This window comes from Cryptomeria japonica, chromosome 3 (genome assembly GCF_030272615.1).
Source record: "Cryptomeria japonica chromosome 3, Sugi_1.0, whole genome shotgun sequence".
NCBI classification, from domain to species: domain Eukaryota; kingdom Viridiplantae; phylum Streptophyta; class Pinopsida; order Cupressales; family Cupressaceae; genus Cryptomeria; species Cryptomeria japonica.
In genome coordinates, this window is record NC_081407.1 from 469,887,093 (window position 1) to 469,904,949 (window position 17,857).

The window sequence follows — 17,857 nt, forward strand, 5'->3', positions numbered from 1 at the left end:
AGATCCAATCCCACGCAATGCAAGATTGGATTCTATATGAGTTTCAAGGGTTGTGATAGCAAGGATACCCTCTTTTGTAAAGAATGTAGATAGAAAGATTGAACTAGGAATGCATGTAAAGTAGGAAATATTCGCTTATAAATAGAGATAGGAATATGATATGAAGCTGCGGACCTGGAATTAGCAGTAAAATGTCGAGACGGCGCTGTCCTGCAAATTTGAGCAAAAGTTGACGGGACGATGGCGCCCGGCGTGCACACGGTCCTCCGAAAAATCCGCGAAACGAAGGTGGATCTGTTCGTCTCTGCACAAGGATTCCAGATCTTCAATTTCAGCCGCGTACCTGCAACCTACACACAGAAAAGCAAAGACGATTGGGGGGTTAGGGATTAGGGGTTTGCCCTTAGGTCAAACCCCGGTTTTGGAATTAACCAAGAAATGAGAAATGCTGTAAATGTAAATGACTGTAATGTAAAACAAGTACTAATACCTTGTTGTAAGGATGTTTGTATCCTTATATGCGAAGGTATAGATGTTGTTGTATGTTGTATGTTGTATGTTGTAATATGTGATCTCCTCTTCAATGGTTGAATCCTTGTCTTGAATGCAACACTTAGCCTTGAATGGAGACTTAGAATGATCAATTGCTTGAAGGAATGATTGAATGCTTGAATGCTTGAATGCTTGAATATCGTTTCCAACTTTTTCCATCCTCCTCAAAATGAGAGAGGAAAGGTAGTTTATATACTTGCCAATTAGGGTTAAAAGACTGATTTTCCCGACCTTAGGCCGACCAGGAAATGTTATTTTCCAAATTGCAAACAAAAAGACCCGAAGTCCCATAGGAGACCAGGCCCAAAAATAGGGCCAGGGACCAGAGCGCTGGGCGCCATGGTCCTGGGGGACTAGGGCGCTGGGCGCCCTAGTCCTGAAGGACCAGGGCGCTGGGCGCTCTGGTCCCACCTCCCGGGACAGCAGGGTGCAAGGAGGGATCAGGCAGGGTGTTGGAAAAATGCAGTTTTTGATGTCATGAACAAGTTTCGGGGTCTCCATTCAGGTTCGGTGTTGCGTCGCCATCGTGAAGACCCAAATGCGGTCGAAATTGCAAGTGTCGCAATTTTAGGACGCTACAGTTTCATATTCCACAAAGTGACTAATATACCAATAACTTTTGGTATAGTCTACAAACTTTAGAGAGACCCTGCCACAACAATCATTTCACAACTTTATTGATCCACAATATGGTATGTGCATCACTGTTGACTTTGTTTATAATTTTGAACCAATTAAGGAATATAAGTATTCACAACATTATGCAATCTAATATAAGGTTTAGAGTTACACAATAACATTCACCTTTCTATTGACAACATTTCTATTCATTTGTTCTATTTATTCATAACAAAAAATAATCCAAAAATCATCGATCCTCAACACTTTTTTAAAAAACCTTGTCTTAACCCCTGGCAAATGATTGTTTCAAGATAATTAGGAAGTTGTTTCAAGATGGTTACAACTAATTGGAGATAGTTACAACCAAACCAATTGATAGTTACAACTGATGCTTGAGCCAAGTCTTTTTCAAAAATAAATTATCATTCTTTCTTATTCGTTGAAGTACTTACATCCATCTTTCTCTAAGATAACAATTGTCAATTGTGGAACCAATTGAAACCGAACCTAATTGATTCAACTGGCTTCCACCCAACAAACATAAACTGCTAATCATCCAATAAAAATGTATCTCAATCAAATCAAATTAATTTGTAAGCTAAACATAAAACTTCATAAATAAATTCGATGTTAAATCATTAAATTATTTCAACCAGATTGTAAGCATGTGCAATACCATAATACAATTTTAGTCATGAATCAAACTATTGGTTTCCTTCATTTTCAATCCAATATACATTGATGCATCTTCAGTCATAACACACATGGAATGACAACAAAGAATAAAATCACAATCTCATCCACGCTCCATTTCTACTTCAGTCAACTTGTAGATGATGATCAATGTCCTCCAATGGCAGAGACATAACATACTAAAAACTTAAAGGTATTCATTGCCAGCAATCTTAGAATTGTCAATCTAGTATTTTAGAATTCTATCAAATGATTAATATTTATGCAATATCATTATCAATCTAAGGTTAGAGAATCTCTTAACATAAATGACAAATTATATACTTCTAACACTTAATAGCCTTGTTCTCCAACTAGATAATTTTCACTCAAAACATGAGCATGAGCTTCACAATCAAATACTCTGAGGTGTCTCATCTAGAGCTTCTTTCTTGAAAACACCTCCATAGGTGTCTTATCAACAAGTGTTGATGTAGGAGATCTGTTTACCAAATAGTAGGTATTGACTATAGCTTTAGCCCAAAACTTTTCTTTGAGGCCAACGTCACTAAGCATACTCCTAGCCCTCTCCATCAACATCATGTTCATCCTCTTTGCAACTACATTCTATTGAGGGGTTAATGAGTTGTCTTATGCCTCTGAATCACATGGTCCTTATAAAACCTATCAAAATCTATCGAGAAAAACTCACCACCATTGGCAGTCCTCAACTACCTAAACTGACTAAAGACCTCAGATTTACTTCTAGGAAAATAAACAAATTTCCTTCTACTATATTCATTAATAAATGATACGAAATACGTAGATTTTAAAATTAAAGGAACATTAACAGGACCAAAAACATCAGTATGTATCAAGTTCAATAACCTAGAAGATTTGAGAGATCTAGAGTAAATTTGAACAAAATTTTGTTTACCATAAATGCAGTTTTCATACAAATCAAATTCGAGACTACAATCATCAAGCCCCTCTACGAGGCATTTATTTTTTCGGGTCTTGAGACCCTTCTCACCAATGCGACCAAGTCATTGGTGCCATAACTTTTTCTTCCCCATTGAGAGTTTCATCTCTAAAGCATTGACACCATTAGGTACCCAGAAAGCATGACCATCAAATGTTGAGGCAATAGTCCTCTTCACAGCTCAATCTGATAGTGAGAAGGAAGAATCTAGAGACCTCTTATTGGACTCCATAGAATCACTATTGCATTGTACTTTGTATGCATCCAACTTATACAAGGTTCCTATCCGAGCACCCTTAGCAAGCACCATAGAGCCTCTAGTCATCTTGCATCCACCTTGCGAGAAAACAACCTACACACCCACATCACTCAACTTACTTACAGAGAGTAGATTTTGTGTTAAACCTAGGATATGCATAACACCATCGATCCCCTTCACTCTACCATCAGGGAATCTAATCTTGACTCTTCCATGACCAATAACCTTCAGATGAGAGTCATCGTTGAGATACGCCTTCCCACCATCATATTCTTCATACTTTGAAAACCAGCCCCAATGTGAGGTCATGTGAAAAGATGCACTTAGATCTATAGCCCACACATCTTTTCATGCATGCATTGCTAAGGGTGCGACAAATGCTTCATCATCATCCTGAGAGGATTTGTTTGAATCTAATTTGGAGGGTCTCTTCTTCTTTTTCTCATCCTCACAGTATTTGTGGAAGTAACCAGTTTTTCCATAGTTCCAACATTTTGCCTTGAACTTCCCAAGAGGCTTATATCTCCCATAGGATTTGGATTTGCCTCTTTCGTCTTTCATGTCCTTCTTCTTGCCTTTCTCTTTCAATTTACCATGAACTGCAAGAGCCTCCTTAGTTGTCTCAGAAGTCTTCCTTTGCATCTCTTTTGAATGTAACTATGATACAACCTCATCCATCATGAATGCGGTGGTTGTACTCACAATTGCCATGACAAGGTGGTCCCAAGAGTCAGGCAAAGAAAATAACAAAAACATGCAACAATCTACCTCCTCGATCATGTCACCAACATAACTTAATTGAGAAATAATCATGTTGAATGCATTCAGATGCTCGACAACTGATCCTCCATCTTCTATCTTTATATAACACATCTTATTTATTTGGAAAACCTTGTTTACTAGGGATTTAGATTGATAAACATCTCCAAGCTTCTTCCAAAGTTCTTTTGTAGTCTTCTCTTCATGGACATTCAACAAAATGGAGTCTACTAAACAAAGCCTTATTAGTTCCTTAGCTTTGCAATCCATCATATCCCAAGATTCTTCACTCATAGTCTAAGGTTTTCTTCCAAATATTGCAGCCCATAGATCTTTATCCACAAGCATATCCTCCATTTTCAACTTCTGAAGTTTGAATTTTCTGGCATTAAGCTTCTCCATATCGACTTTTGTGGATGTGCTTGTCATCTTCTTCCTGCAACAAGATTTTGAAAATACTTTGCAAAATCTCCCACTCAAAATGAGATCAATATTAAAAACCCGCCAGCCAACAACGAGACCAAAACTAGTCAAGCTCTAATACAAACTGAAAGGAAGTTAAGCTACGGAAAATGCTTCCTAACACTAATCTAGTGAGGGAGATTGTGCAAATTTTCTTTCCAAATCTTAAACAGCATAACACTTCACCTACAAACATAACATAACTAATACTCTCCAAGGCTACCTTATATAGAGAAATACAAACCAAGAGGTAGCTTCTAGATGAAGATACAAGATTGGGTCATGCAAAAACATTTGGCCCTACTTTTCGGCCATCAAAAAGCATGCAAATGACACATGTACATCTCCAAATGACTCCCCGTTCACACCTTCTAAGTTGGGCACCCAAAATTTACTATTTTGAGGTATGATAGATGCTCTTACACATTTTACAACTATCATAACTTACATTACTTACAACACTTACAACACTTACAACTATAAGACAATTTGTCACAATTGAATATTATTAGTTGATTCTCTTACTACCCATCATAACCTAAATTGAACAACCACCTTCTCCATGCAAAGGTATCTCTTGCCACTTGACCATTTTGTCATAGAATCTATCATAGGCGGTCATATGTAAGTGTGTTGTAGAATCCCGTCATAAAATTGTCATAACATGACACTTGTCAAGTTCTTCAAAGTGGGATGCCTACCTCCACATGTGCAACATATGTGTCATACAATCATTTCCAAGTAGGCTACCACCAAGACTATGGGTCCCACTAGATGACTAGACATTTATAGGCAATTATAATAAATTAAAATAATAAATAAATAGAACAAAATCAATGTTAGGATTTGCAAAGGTTGAGACACCTTAATCCTAAAACTTTTGTATAATCTTTTCATTCTTAGTAAGGAACTCATCATTGACCTATTTTGACTGTGATCTCCAAAGACTTGTAAATGTTGAATATGCCATTGAAATGCTAGTTTCAAACACTAGCATGTAACAATGTAGTTTATATGTGGCAAACACTACTGCAAGGCAAGCCTTCTCCATGGATGAATAATTGAGCTCACACCCAATCATTGACTTGCTAAGGTAATATATAGCATTTTCTTGTCCCTAATCATTATGTTGAGCTAAGAGGGCACCTAAGGCATGTTGTGTAACTAAGATGTAAAACAATAGATGCCTACTTGAAGTGGGTGCCACTAAAGGTGGAGGATTAGACATGTATTACTTAATCTGATCCGTAATCTGATTGAATTATTTTTGACATCATTAATCCCACTCAAAGGTTATATTATTTAAAAGTAGATGTGTGAAGGGATGACATTTATCTATTAACTAGGCAATGAATTATTTGATATCTTGGAGTTTCCCTTGCAAGCCACGCAACTATGTAAGATTTTGAGGAGGTTGAATTTATGTTATTTTTTATTTATCTAGATCTACCTCAATGCCACATCAAGAGACAATAAATCCTAAGATTTTTTTTGGATGTGACTGCAAAGACACATTTCTTGGGATTCATTCTAACCTTATATTCACTAAGCCTCTTGAAAATACGACATAAAATGGTTGGGTAATCAACTGCAAGTTTGGACTTTCCTAGGATATCATCCACATAATCCTCAACAATATCATCTAGCATATCAAACTCAAATGTTACAAAAACTTCCATTGTTAAAAGATGTGCTCTATTTGATGATGGTATGTGGATGCTCCTTTGCTCAAAGTTGCATGTTTTGACAACATGTACTTAGCACAAAAGATAATGGAAGAGAAATGAAGAGGAATGCTAACGTTAGAGATTTTTTGAAGAATGAATGGCCAACTAAGATTTAAGGATGAGATTAATGGTGAAGAATTCCTGAGAGGACATCCCTAGGTTCAAGAAGGGAATGAATGGATGAGATGGAGGTAGTTAGAATATCAATGGCTAGGATTGACTTACTAATTTTAGCAAGTTAGTTTGACCATGAGAGGAATAAGGAACATGTGCATATAGTAAGACTAGATTCTTAGGCTTGTTGGAGGGAATAGTGGAACTACAAGGACAAGTGTTCTTGTCTACCCTTCATTCATGTATTGTGTTGATGGAATATAGGCCTTATTATATAATAATATTACTTAATTATTTTAGCCACATGGGTGAGGTGGATAATAGGTGGAAATGATTATATTTATTTAAAACGATGTTTAATTAAATAATATGAATTATTTAATTAATTGTGAACTTTAGGTGAAGGGGAATCAGACTAGGTGATGAAATGAACTAGGTAATGAGGACTAGGTGATGAAATAGAGTAGGTGATGATGATGGATTAGTCCTAGGGAATTATTTAGGTGTATAGAGTTAGCATAACTTTTACCTTCATATTAATTAGTAGTTAAATCATATTATGATTATGGTGTTGATTTTAAGTAAACTTTGAATAGAAGATATGATATCAAATTTAATAAATGTTAATTATTATGTGGATTTAACATTATTGAGGTAATGGAGTAAGGATTGGATTCTAACTATGAGATATAATTAATAATAAAATGTTATGTGTATACTAGTAAGTAGATATGCTATGTATATATATTTTACCTATTTATGCATGTGAGTGTTTTAATGTTACTATAGTGTTTTGGTAATCATTACCATGTATAATGTAGGGAAAAAGGGGTTCACTAGTCTAAACATGCAAACTAGGAATCAAACCCAATCCCATCAATTACATTAGAGAACAACCAATAGGCCCAACTTCAAACCCTTGGGAGAGTTGTGCACTTGTAGTTTTGATCAGTTGTTCTTTTTTGTTGATTTGATTGATTAGATAAGATAGATGCAAAGAGATAGGCTAAATTGACAATAAACAATACAAACAAACAAATACAAAACTGCTAATCAGAGAAAAAACCCACATCTAGAAAGGGGATGCAAAGAGAAATCTATCACATAATTCTAAGCTCAAAATGGGTGGACTATGGGGCTAGGTGTCATAGTCCTTATAGGTGTCCAGGTGCAAAATAAGGGTCAAATTCCAATCTTCTATTTCATCAACTTTCAAGTCAAACCACCTGGACTATGGCATTAGGCACCCTAGTCATTCTCTTTTATGTTGAATCGGGTTTTTTATTTCCGTCTCAGTCTGTAATACACTCATGTATCCTTAGTCCAAATTTGAAACATGTTTCCAAGTCTAGATATGCGCAAAAAGATAAAAAAGGTGTTGGGTTGTACAGGCTCGCCTCAATCAGACCCATGGTTGGACTCAACCCTACAACAATTATGATAAATAAATATAAATCTGAAATGTAGTGTTTAAATGAAAATGTTTAATTGAAGTGATTATACCTTCAATTGATGATGCAATGCTCTTAGGATAAGTCCTCCACGTGTTGATGCAATAGCATAATAAATCATCATAAAATCCATCATGAAAACATAATTGAAGATGCCTTGTTGTAGCTTGTTGCTCCTTAGAATCAAATTTTCTCTTGGAGAATAATACTTGGTCGTGAATTGGAATGATAGGATAATAATGAGATGAGACAATGAATTAGGAGTGATATCTTATATAGGGTTCTCAAAGTTAGTTCACCTTTTGGCCAACTTAAGATAATCATTTTCACATATTGAGGATAGATTTGGAAATGTCAACGCCATCATATTATCCACCAAAAATTTTAGCCAAAAAGCATCAAACTATGTGGCCACATAGTCCCAAAAAAATAGGCTTGAATTTTTAGGGTCACAAGATAATAGGGCCCTAATACCAACTCTGTAATTTATATGAAAAATGATGATATTTAAGTGGGGAAAAGGTGCATTGAACTTCAAAATGAGATAGGACATATATGAGTTTAAAATGATATAAGATAAATGGCACACTTAAAAATAAGGGCCCAAATGGGAAAGTGTTGATGTATTAAAGTAATATAGGACTCAATCTTGAATTAAATATTAATTTAATGCTAGGAAAGGTCCTATAATGCATAGAGTAGGAAAATTAAAATGAGTGATAGGAGAGTGTAAATTGGACTCATTAATTTAAAGGAGTACAATTTATAATACTAAACCACGATGGATTTATTGTGTGAACTAAGTGAGAAAGAAATTCTAGGTTGCCCAATGGTGGAATCAACATATTGTCAAGGATTGCCCAACATCTTGTTCCACATCGTGTAGTAGCAAGACCTTGACTATCTTTTTCTAGTGGTGTCAAATTGTCTAGTTTAATGTGATATTTGCTACTCATGTTTCCTTGCATTTATTTATTTATTTTATTTTTGTGCATAGTATGAAGTGAATTATTGTCATGCTTTTATCTTTAATTTGAAATTTAAATTTAGATATTTATGAATTATTGGGAGCTTGAAAAAAGTGATTCATAACCCAATTATCTTAGGCTTAGACACTTGTGGATGCATGTTTGAGTGTTAAGAAGGATTTGACTAACCTTACATGTCTTGGGAAGAGCATGAATTCATTAAGATATGGAGACTTGAGTATTAAGTATTCAATTCAATCCACTTACCTTTCAAGGGGGTTAAGTGAAATGCACTCCATTCCTTGCTTTGGGAAGGCCAGCTCCTATGGGTTTACATGTAATAGCTATGGTCATTTATTGCTTTGTGAGATGATGCATTGATTTTGGGGTTGTCATGTGAATCCAAAGACATTAAATTGAGAAGAGTCATTGCATTTACTTTAGTACCACTTCCCTTGGTTTAGGAAGGGATTTGCAACACATTTTTTATACTTTCATTTTTCGAGGATTGGGAGAGAGTATTAAAGAGGTGTGAGAGTTTTGAATATACTTGATATTTTGGAAGTTAAAAGCTTGGGGAAGAGAGAAGAGAGCTTCTTTCAACGTTTTTGCAAGCTTGAACTTTTAAAAGGTAGGTTCCCACACCTTTAGTTGTCATTTTTCTATGATTGATGTGCGTTAAAAAAGAAAATGAGATTATTATGTGTTCTTTATTGTGTATTGTACAAATATAAATGTATTTACTTTTCTCATAAAATGTATTGAAAGATATAATGTTGAGATTGTTGTTTTTATTTTAATGCGAAGAAAATGGGCATGATAATATTTGTGAAGCTATCTTTTAGTTTTATTATATTTAAATTGATTACTAGGAGCCACCCTTTGGGTTGATTAGCCTTAGCATATGTTGATGACATTGAATAGTATTGATGGAAAGTCATTGAGAAAATTTATGTTCTTTAAATATAAATTTGGTAGTGTAAATAGTGTTATCTTGTTTCAAATAAAATAAAGAGATGAGCATATTGGTTGGATCTTGAGAAGTCATAATTGCGTAGAAATGATGCTATTGGAGGAATACGTGCTTTTGATATGATGGGTGGTATTGGGTATGGAAATAATGTTTCGTGATTTCTTCTTTGAGAAGATACATTGGTTTAATGTTTCAATCCCCTTGAGTTATGATACATATTGGCCAATCACTGTGAAATTTGTGTTTGTTTAAAAGTAATAAACCCTTGGGAAATTCTCTAGGTTGACGCCACTATATGTTTGAGAGGTGGCTTTCTCCTATTAGCCATGAGACTCTTGTGGAGTTTGGAACTCATCACTTAACAACAAAGGTCTCCTTAAGTAGAACCTTGAATAATTTTATCAAATTTTCATTTCATTTTTATAGGAAAAGATAATTCCTAATGTACATATTGTGTTTCAAGTTGATGTGTGTGTGTGTGTGTGTGTGTGAGAGAGAGAGAGAGAGAGAGAGAGAGAGAGAGAGAGAGAGAGAGAGAGAGAGATTGTCCATTGTGTATTTGGTTTAAATGTAAGTGTGTGTGTGTGTGTGTGTGTGTGTGAGAGAGAGAGAGAGAGAGAGAGAGAGAGAGAGAGAGAGAGAGAGAGAGAGAGAGAGAGAGAGAGAGAGAGAGATTGTCCATTGTGTATTTGGTTTAAATGTAAATCCCAGTAATCAACATATTCTAGGTTTGGTTATAATGCAATCTAATCCAATGCTTGAAATGGATGGGTTTTGTATAAATGTAGTGCTAAGATGTAATTCAAATTTGAAATGAGGATGAAAAAATAGGCATGGAAATTTACATATACTTTGATTGTGATAGTTTGAAAGGAGAAATGTGGAATTATCCTTTCCTCATAGAATTTGTACTTTTAGCTTCAAAAATATTTATTCTTTTGGCACCTAAATACACTTAAAAGCATATAATTTTCAATATGAGAAAATTGCATCCAAAAATGCAAAATCTAGAAATGATGATTTTGAGGTCATTTTTGCAACTCTCAACCTACACTTGTAATAAATTCATCAAATTTAGAAATCGATGAACTGGCCTCAAACTATGGCAAATGCATGTTTGTCGAGCGATCATTTGTAGACTACAACAAACTCTTCATTCACTATAGCAAATGCTAGACCTCGACAACGAGCTATTTGTTTGCTAAAATGATCTAGTTCACCACAACAATCATGCATTCATCCTCTATGCAAAGTGACAACCATGCTATTCACCACCTATACAAAGCAAGAATTTCACCAAAGTAGGGTGCATTTTGTATCTGAAATCTCTCTCATGCTTTATGGGGTATCTTGGATACTCAATTACACTCCTCTACCTATATCAACCCTTTAAAAAAGTGGGAAACAGTGGATACTAGATTACACCAGCTTACAATCATCCACTCTCAAACATATGGGGCAACCAATTTAGTCAAACAAAGGCTAAAAATATTTATAATGTATGTTGAAAAACATACATGTACACATAGTATGGGAATTACCATAGTTTTACAACAAAACCTTGCACAATTCTTCAAGCAAAAGTCCATTTCAAACATCTTAGATTCCAATTAGCCACACCATAATACATTCAACAATTACAAGTTCAACATACTTTAGTGTGATGACATTTGAGTTGAAAGAAAAATGGTATGCATATCACACACTCTATGTCCTTAGGGTAGGTTTTAGGGTCTATATGCATCTTACAAAAAGAATGTTCAATTGTCCGCATTAAAATATCAAACCTTTGGGTTATGGTCCTTACAACTTATCATGTGTACTCAAGGATAAATATCTTTCATCCTACCAAACAATCAATAGTATGCTCTCCAAGAAATACTTTCCCCTTTTTTTGCAACACACAACTCAACATCCTTGTGACTTAGATATGAGACATGCATAAACAATGATAAAGAATAGGATTATTGGGATCGTTACTATACACATTAGACATGATTACCCATTAATTATTCATAGTTATCGTGACCAAATAGCAACCTATGGCAATACCTTCAACAAATTAGACCCAGTTTTCACAGCTAACATAAAGGCACTGCCATAAGTGTCATTTCTTCCTCAAAAAGGACGAAGGATATGAAACCAGCCTCAACAACTTGTAGACTGGTCTTGATTACATTGTTAGGCCCATGAAAAGCCACATCCACAACCCAACTCCATACACAATGTAAATTAGCATAACTAAAGCAACATCACACAAATATTTTCTTGCAAACCAGTGTTTTACATGTTGGTGATCTCATGTTAAGTGTAACATTAATAGGTCTTCCACAATATAGATGCTTAGTACCAACCTCAATTATATTTGGGGCCCTCCCTATTGGCACTATGACATCACCTCACATCCAACAAACAAACACGAAAATGCTTTGATGTGTTTTTTATTAAGAAAGCAACAAAACAAGGGTCCTGACCCTTAATACAACAACCCATAGGCGACAAAAGAGAGAAAACAAAGTAGGGGTGCAAACCCTGAGGAAAACAAGGTCGGATAAGCGAACAGAAAAAACCTATCGAACCTACAACAACCCAAAACCCAACTCAAGAATGGGGAGAAATACCTAAGCCTTGACAATGAGGGGTTTGGGGAGGGGGGAAAAACTTCCCCTTCCACCTGCGACAAACCACAATCCAAGCAATACTATCATTGGGACCTTCAAAAGAAGAAAGAATTGAGAAGGACCCCGCAAAGTTTCTATCATCAACAACAACAGTCTTCTGTTGCAGAACAACAACAGGCTGTTGCTGTAGAATAGCGTCAGGAACATATTCGACAAGAGTAGATCTGAGCTGCAAAATAGGAGCAACAGGTGTGGGAGCCTCAGGGATGGAGGAGGACACAACAGTAGTATCAATAGGGTCAATAGAAGCTTCAGCAACAATAAGAGTTACAACTTTATCCCGAGAGGAGACATCATCCTCCTAAGAGGAGCCAACAAAATCAGAATGAGAAGCATAGACAATTAAGTGATCAACAGTATCATCTTTCCACCAAGTAACAACACCTTTGTGATGTGGAAGAGAACAATCTGAAGCTAAATTACCCATTGAGAAGCATCTCCAGTAGCGAAAAGGGAGGCCCTCAAAATCCAACAATTAAGTCCAAGGCCTATCCCCAACCATGAGAACCACATACCCAAGGAGGCAAAGAGATGTCAATATCGATTAAAATGTGAGCAAAGGTAGAGTGACCCATAGAAGACGTAGTATCATCAACCTTCAAAAAACAACCTATAGAGTTACCAATGGCCTCATAACAAGAATGCTCCCAAAAATTAAGGGGAAGATTAGGAAGGTGAACCCATACCAGACGCACATTAAGTGGTTTCGTAAGAGGGTTAGAAGAAGTTGTCCAAGGCTTGACAGAGAGAGAGTGAACTCCCCAACCCCACAACTTGCCCAAGACCAGATCACGATCATGAGAGGAAGCAAAGGAAGCAATAAAAAAAACTTTAGCACAACGAAAAAGTTTAATGCTATGAGCAACCAAAGGCTTCCGGGAATCCCTTACCTAACGATGGAGGTCCGGGAGAGAAGACCAAAACCCAACAAATCTACACACCAACGCACAATGTTGGTAGAAACCAATATTATCCACAAACCACCATAGGGGAGGACTTGGCACAAGGAAGAGGATGAATCCCCTTAGGGAGGATGAACAACAGATCTGACCACACAAGCAAAGTTGTGCCTACCAACAAAAGGAGGTCTAGGAGGGATCTTAGCTCCCACAATAGGGTCACCATCAGCAATAGCAGAGGCCAAAGCATCAGGATGGACAAGAGCACCATTATCCACAGGTAGGGCATCCACGAGGGCACCCAAACCGTCTGCTACAGCGGCACCCACAAGAGGCGAGGGGAGGCGGGGCAGGGGGTCCGAACCTTCTAGTGTAGAGGCCTTGGTAGGATCGGTCGGAGATTTCAAACTCACTCGGGTGGGAACGTCGTTAACATAGCAATCAGAGCGGTCCATAATATTATAATAAAATGCTCATAACATAAACATTCTATAAACATGCTTAATTGTAATCAAATCATATACATATTACCTCTAGAAGGGAAAGGGAGATAGTTTTGATTCTATCTAGAAAAACGGGCTAAGACCATCCTTAATTTATAATTGAGGGAATTACCATTGTATTCATCTATACTGTAATCGTTCTTAGTAAATAGACATGACTGTATTATAAGTTCTAATTTGTTCTATTATGTTACGTGTTCATTATAACATCGTAGGTTACTAGCTGATTTAAAGTGTTGTCCTCCACACCACCATACTTAACCCCATGTTACATATATATAGTACTGATGACATCAACATTGTTCTTAAGGTGCACAACTCACTGGTTTCCATTGGCTGATTTAGGTACAATCTCTTCCTTAATTGCAAGTTAGATCATGACTGAGAAAAATGGGCCCTTCAATATAAAATTATCAACTTAAATACAACAAACATGTTTACAGGCCTTTTCAAAAAATAAACACCCATTTTTCCTTTTCAAGATTTTTATTATAGTTCATCAATTCATCAACAACTGATGAAAACACAAGATTCTGTTAAAGCTTGTGTAGATCTTGTTCAATCATAAAGCACCAATCACACATGCAAAGACGCTTTAATAAGTTCCTTGATCCTGTACAGATGCCTTCGAAGCCTTCATTTGATCTCGGCATTACACAAAAATAACCTGCATAAATTTCTCAGCGATGTAACTAAGGCACAACACACAATACAATAAGTTATGCTGTCTATAGGTGAGGGTGCAACAGATAGTTGCATTTAAAACACTGGAGCGTCCATAATGCAATAAATTATTCCTACAACATGTAGAGGACATATTTTAATTGCAGCTCTATTCCTCGTAAAGTACATACTGCCATAATAATTTCCTTATAAGGATAACTTTGATGCTTCTTCAATATATGCTATCGCATCACCTTCAGAAAGTCCTCTCCCATCAACAAGACCCTTAAGGAGAACATTAACATATTTTGAAGACGGGGGGCATATTACTAGTTGACCATGTTTGAACTTCTCAATATCAGAAATAGAACACCTGCGAAAGCAAAGTTAAAAATGTGAAATTTTCCACCTAGAAAATCAACAGAGAGGTAATGAGCATACAAACCCAAAATATTAATTCAAAACCGATAAACGAATATCGCAAGCAATCACAAATTACTGAATGGAAGGTACAAAAATCTGGATGTGTGTCTGTATACATCACTGTCTACTTTTTTTACTGTTTTCTGATAAACTTGATAGATTTTCTAAATGTTTTGATAAATGTTGGTTTTCACATGATTATAAAACACATTATCTTCCAAGGAATAAAGTGGAGAAGTTCAAACAGGTTGGCGCTGAATAGAAATCTGTCTGAATGATTAGCATGGATAATTTAGAAAGAAAACAAATGTTAAAACAGAGATAGCATGCTTAGCATTAATATCCAGAGATAGAAACTCCCAGCGTATTCTTAGAGGTACAGCAAGGAACAGGGGAGCGTGTTTCCAGGACAGTTTTCTTAGGCGGCCATTTCTTTAGGGACAGTAGGAGAGAACAATTAAAAAATGCCAAAAAAATTATGTATGTATGTATATGCATGTATGTATTATATATATATATAAACAAATTTTCATTGCTTTTATTATCAGTATACAGATATTATATAAAAATTATAACAAAACCTCCAAAAACTACACATTTCAACTACAAATACTACAAGTTTCAACTACAAATTGTTGGGGTCTATGTAATTCAAAGAAAGGCCTTCACTGATATGATTTTTACCTAAGTCACAGGATACGGCGATTTTCATGGATGAGGTTCGAATTTAATCGAATTTCAAACTTCTATAAAAAAAATCGAATTTAATCGAATTTCCTCTATAAAGCACTGTTATCCGCCTCTAAACACAACTCAGTTGGTCGTGGGTATTCTTTGTATATGCTTTGTATCAATTGGGTCATGGGTGTCTCCAACTGCTGGATCGCCCTCGGATTTTCTCCAACAAGGGTCGCTATTCTGATAATTTATTAGAAGTATACATATATTTAAAAATAAACAAAATTATAGAAGGCGAATTTTATCCGAATTTTTTTTCGAATTTGTCCCTTGTCGAATTTCATCCGAATTTCATGGCTGTCGAATTCGAATTCGAATTCGAACCTTGTGACTTAGATTTTTACTACTATGCACAATAAAAACAATCTAAGGCCAAATAAATTGAATAAGTAGACCTAATTCCTTGAAAAATTATCATATTATTATTGTAATTAATATTAAATTATTATTAAGAAATGATTATACTATTATGTTTTAAATTATTCTTATTATTAAATATTTGTTTATTAATCCACTTGAAAAATTATTATATTGTTAAAATTGTAATTAATATTAATTAATAAAATATAATTATATTATTATGTTTTAATATATTCTTATTATTAGGTTATTATATTTTTATATTTAAACTCTTGACCAAAGTAAAAACAAATGTATTGAAACTACAACATTATTATTATTATATTATCATATCACTATATTACTTTATATTCGTTTTAGCAAAAAGTAGATTTTAGGTAAATCCCTCATAATTAACAATATTATTTCTAATCTATTATTATACTACTATTTTATTATATTATATATTTATATATACATTTAAAACAATGAACAAATATTTTTTTGTATTTAAATATATTTATGAAGAATATTAACGTACTAATCTTGTAATAAAAATAACATTAAATTAAAAATAATATATTTTTTTTGTTCTTTATATATTTAAGTGTCACAAACACATCAAATTAAATGTTTAATTTTTATTGATGGAAGTTTTTGTATCCATATGTGAGTTTGATACGACTTCAGCTAAATTACCGGTTCTCGGGTTCGGGTTCGGGCAAAAAAAAATTTGCCCTTTGGGTTCATGGGTCAGGTTCATCTGTATAATAGTATGCTAAAATATACAAAACTATAAAACTAAATACATTTAATAGTATGCTACTTCATCATTGATCAATGCCAAATGCCAATTGATAGTTCAAAATTTCAATATTATCATATTATGTCATATGCCATATAGTATATATCAATGTATCATATAGGTCTAGGTTCACAATACAAATGAAAATCATTACAATTACAAAATTGACAATTAAAAATAATAATTGTCTTTTATCTTCATCAATCAAAAGGATCTAGATCAAGCTAAACTGGCTCCAAAACAGTCAAATTGTACATCGTGTTATTGACTCCTTGGAAAATCGCAGCCGTAGCTTGCAAAATCAATGGTGTATAACGTGCAACTAACTTTCGTGTTATGCAAATGACTGTGTTTTTGGAGCCGGAATAGCTACGTCCCTAGGTGTATCAGGTGTAAGAATGGCATCATCATCCATAGTGACTCTAGCAAGATCATCAATAGTTGCATCCAAGTTGGTACACTCAGGGATAGTGCTTTGTTGACCCATCCTCATATTATTGTTCCTTGTGTGTTAGAAAACGCAAATTAGAATGAATATAAACCAAGTCTCCTGCTCTTTTTAAAGCCAACTAGTTACGCTTCACTAAGTGGATAAAGGAGTATGTACTCCAATTCCGTTTAGCAGTAGAAGAACTTGCAACCTGTTGAAACTGGAGAGAAAACCAACAAAACTTTTATAGAAAAAATGCAAAATAAATTAAAGAATGTTAAGTGTTAAAGTCTACAATACAAATGCTAAAAATAAAAAGTAAAAAAAACTTATTGTGATAGAATCTTGATTGCAAGAGGTTGGAGGAACATATAATCTTCACAATGTAGGTACCACCATATAGTAGCATCCACTTTGTATTGGTCATTAATAGCAAAAGGACTATGATTTTTTCCTAAGATAAACAAGCCAAACGCTCTCCTCACATGATCCACCACTTCGGGATTTGAGAAGAGTCTAGTGAATGATCGCTAGTACCCAGTAGCAAGTTCAGAATCTCTATATAGTGAAGTTCTCCCTGGTAAAGAAAGTACATCATTACTATAGTACCTGGGAGATAATGCATGTGCAAGGAGGTGCAATGGCGTGGTCATCTTCTTCCAATGATGAAGAATGATTTTGTCCACCCTTTTGAAAAATATTTCTTTGGGGTCATTCTCTTTTTTTGCTATTATGACTCTGACTTTTTCTATCATGGTGTCCATGCCATCATAAACTTCCCCCAGACATGTTGTATCTGTATCAATAAACCTGAATGTGAAATTCAAGACATTCCA

The 17,857-nt window shown here is 35.1% G+C and overlaps 1 protein-coding gene across 3 annotated transcripts in view; it reads right to left on the reverse strand.

The window, feature by feature from the left end:
* Positions 1-14,069: 14,069 nt before the first annotated feature.
* The window catches only part of LOC131041373 (histone deacetylase 5), a 223,456-nt gene continuing 219,668 nt past the window's right edge, over positions 14,070-17,857 (reverse strand). For 2 of the 3 annotated variants that reach the window (XM_059218409.1, XM_059218411.1), the window contains one exon: positions 14,070-14,659. In XM_059218409.1, coding sequence (XP_059074392.1) covers positions 14,494-14,659 — 166 coding nt within the window. In that variant the 3' untranslated portion in view covers positions 14,070-14,493. The remainder of the gene's footprint in view (positions 14,660-17,857) is intronic. The other variant, XM_059218410.1, reaches the window with a different exon arrangement.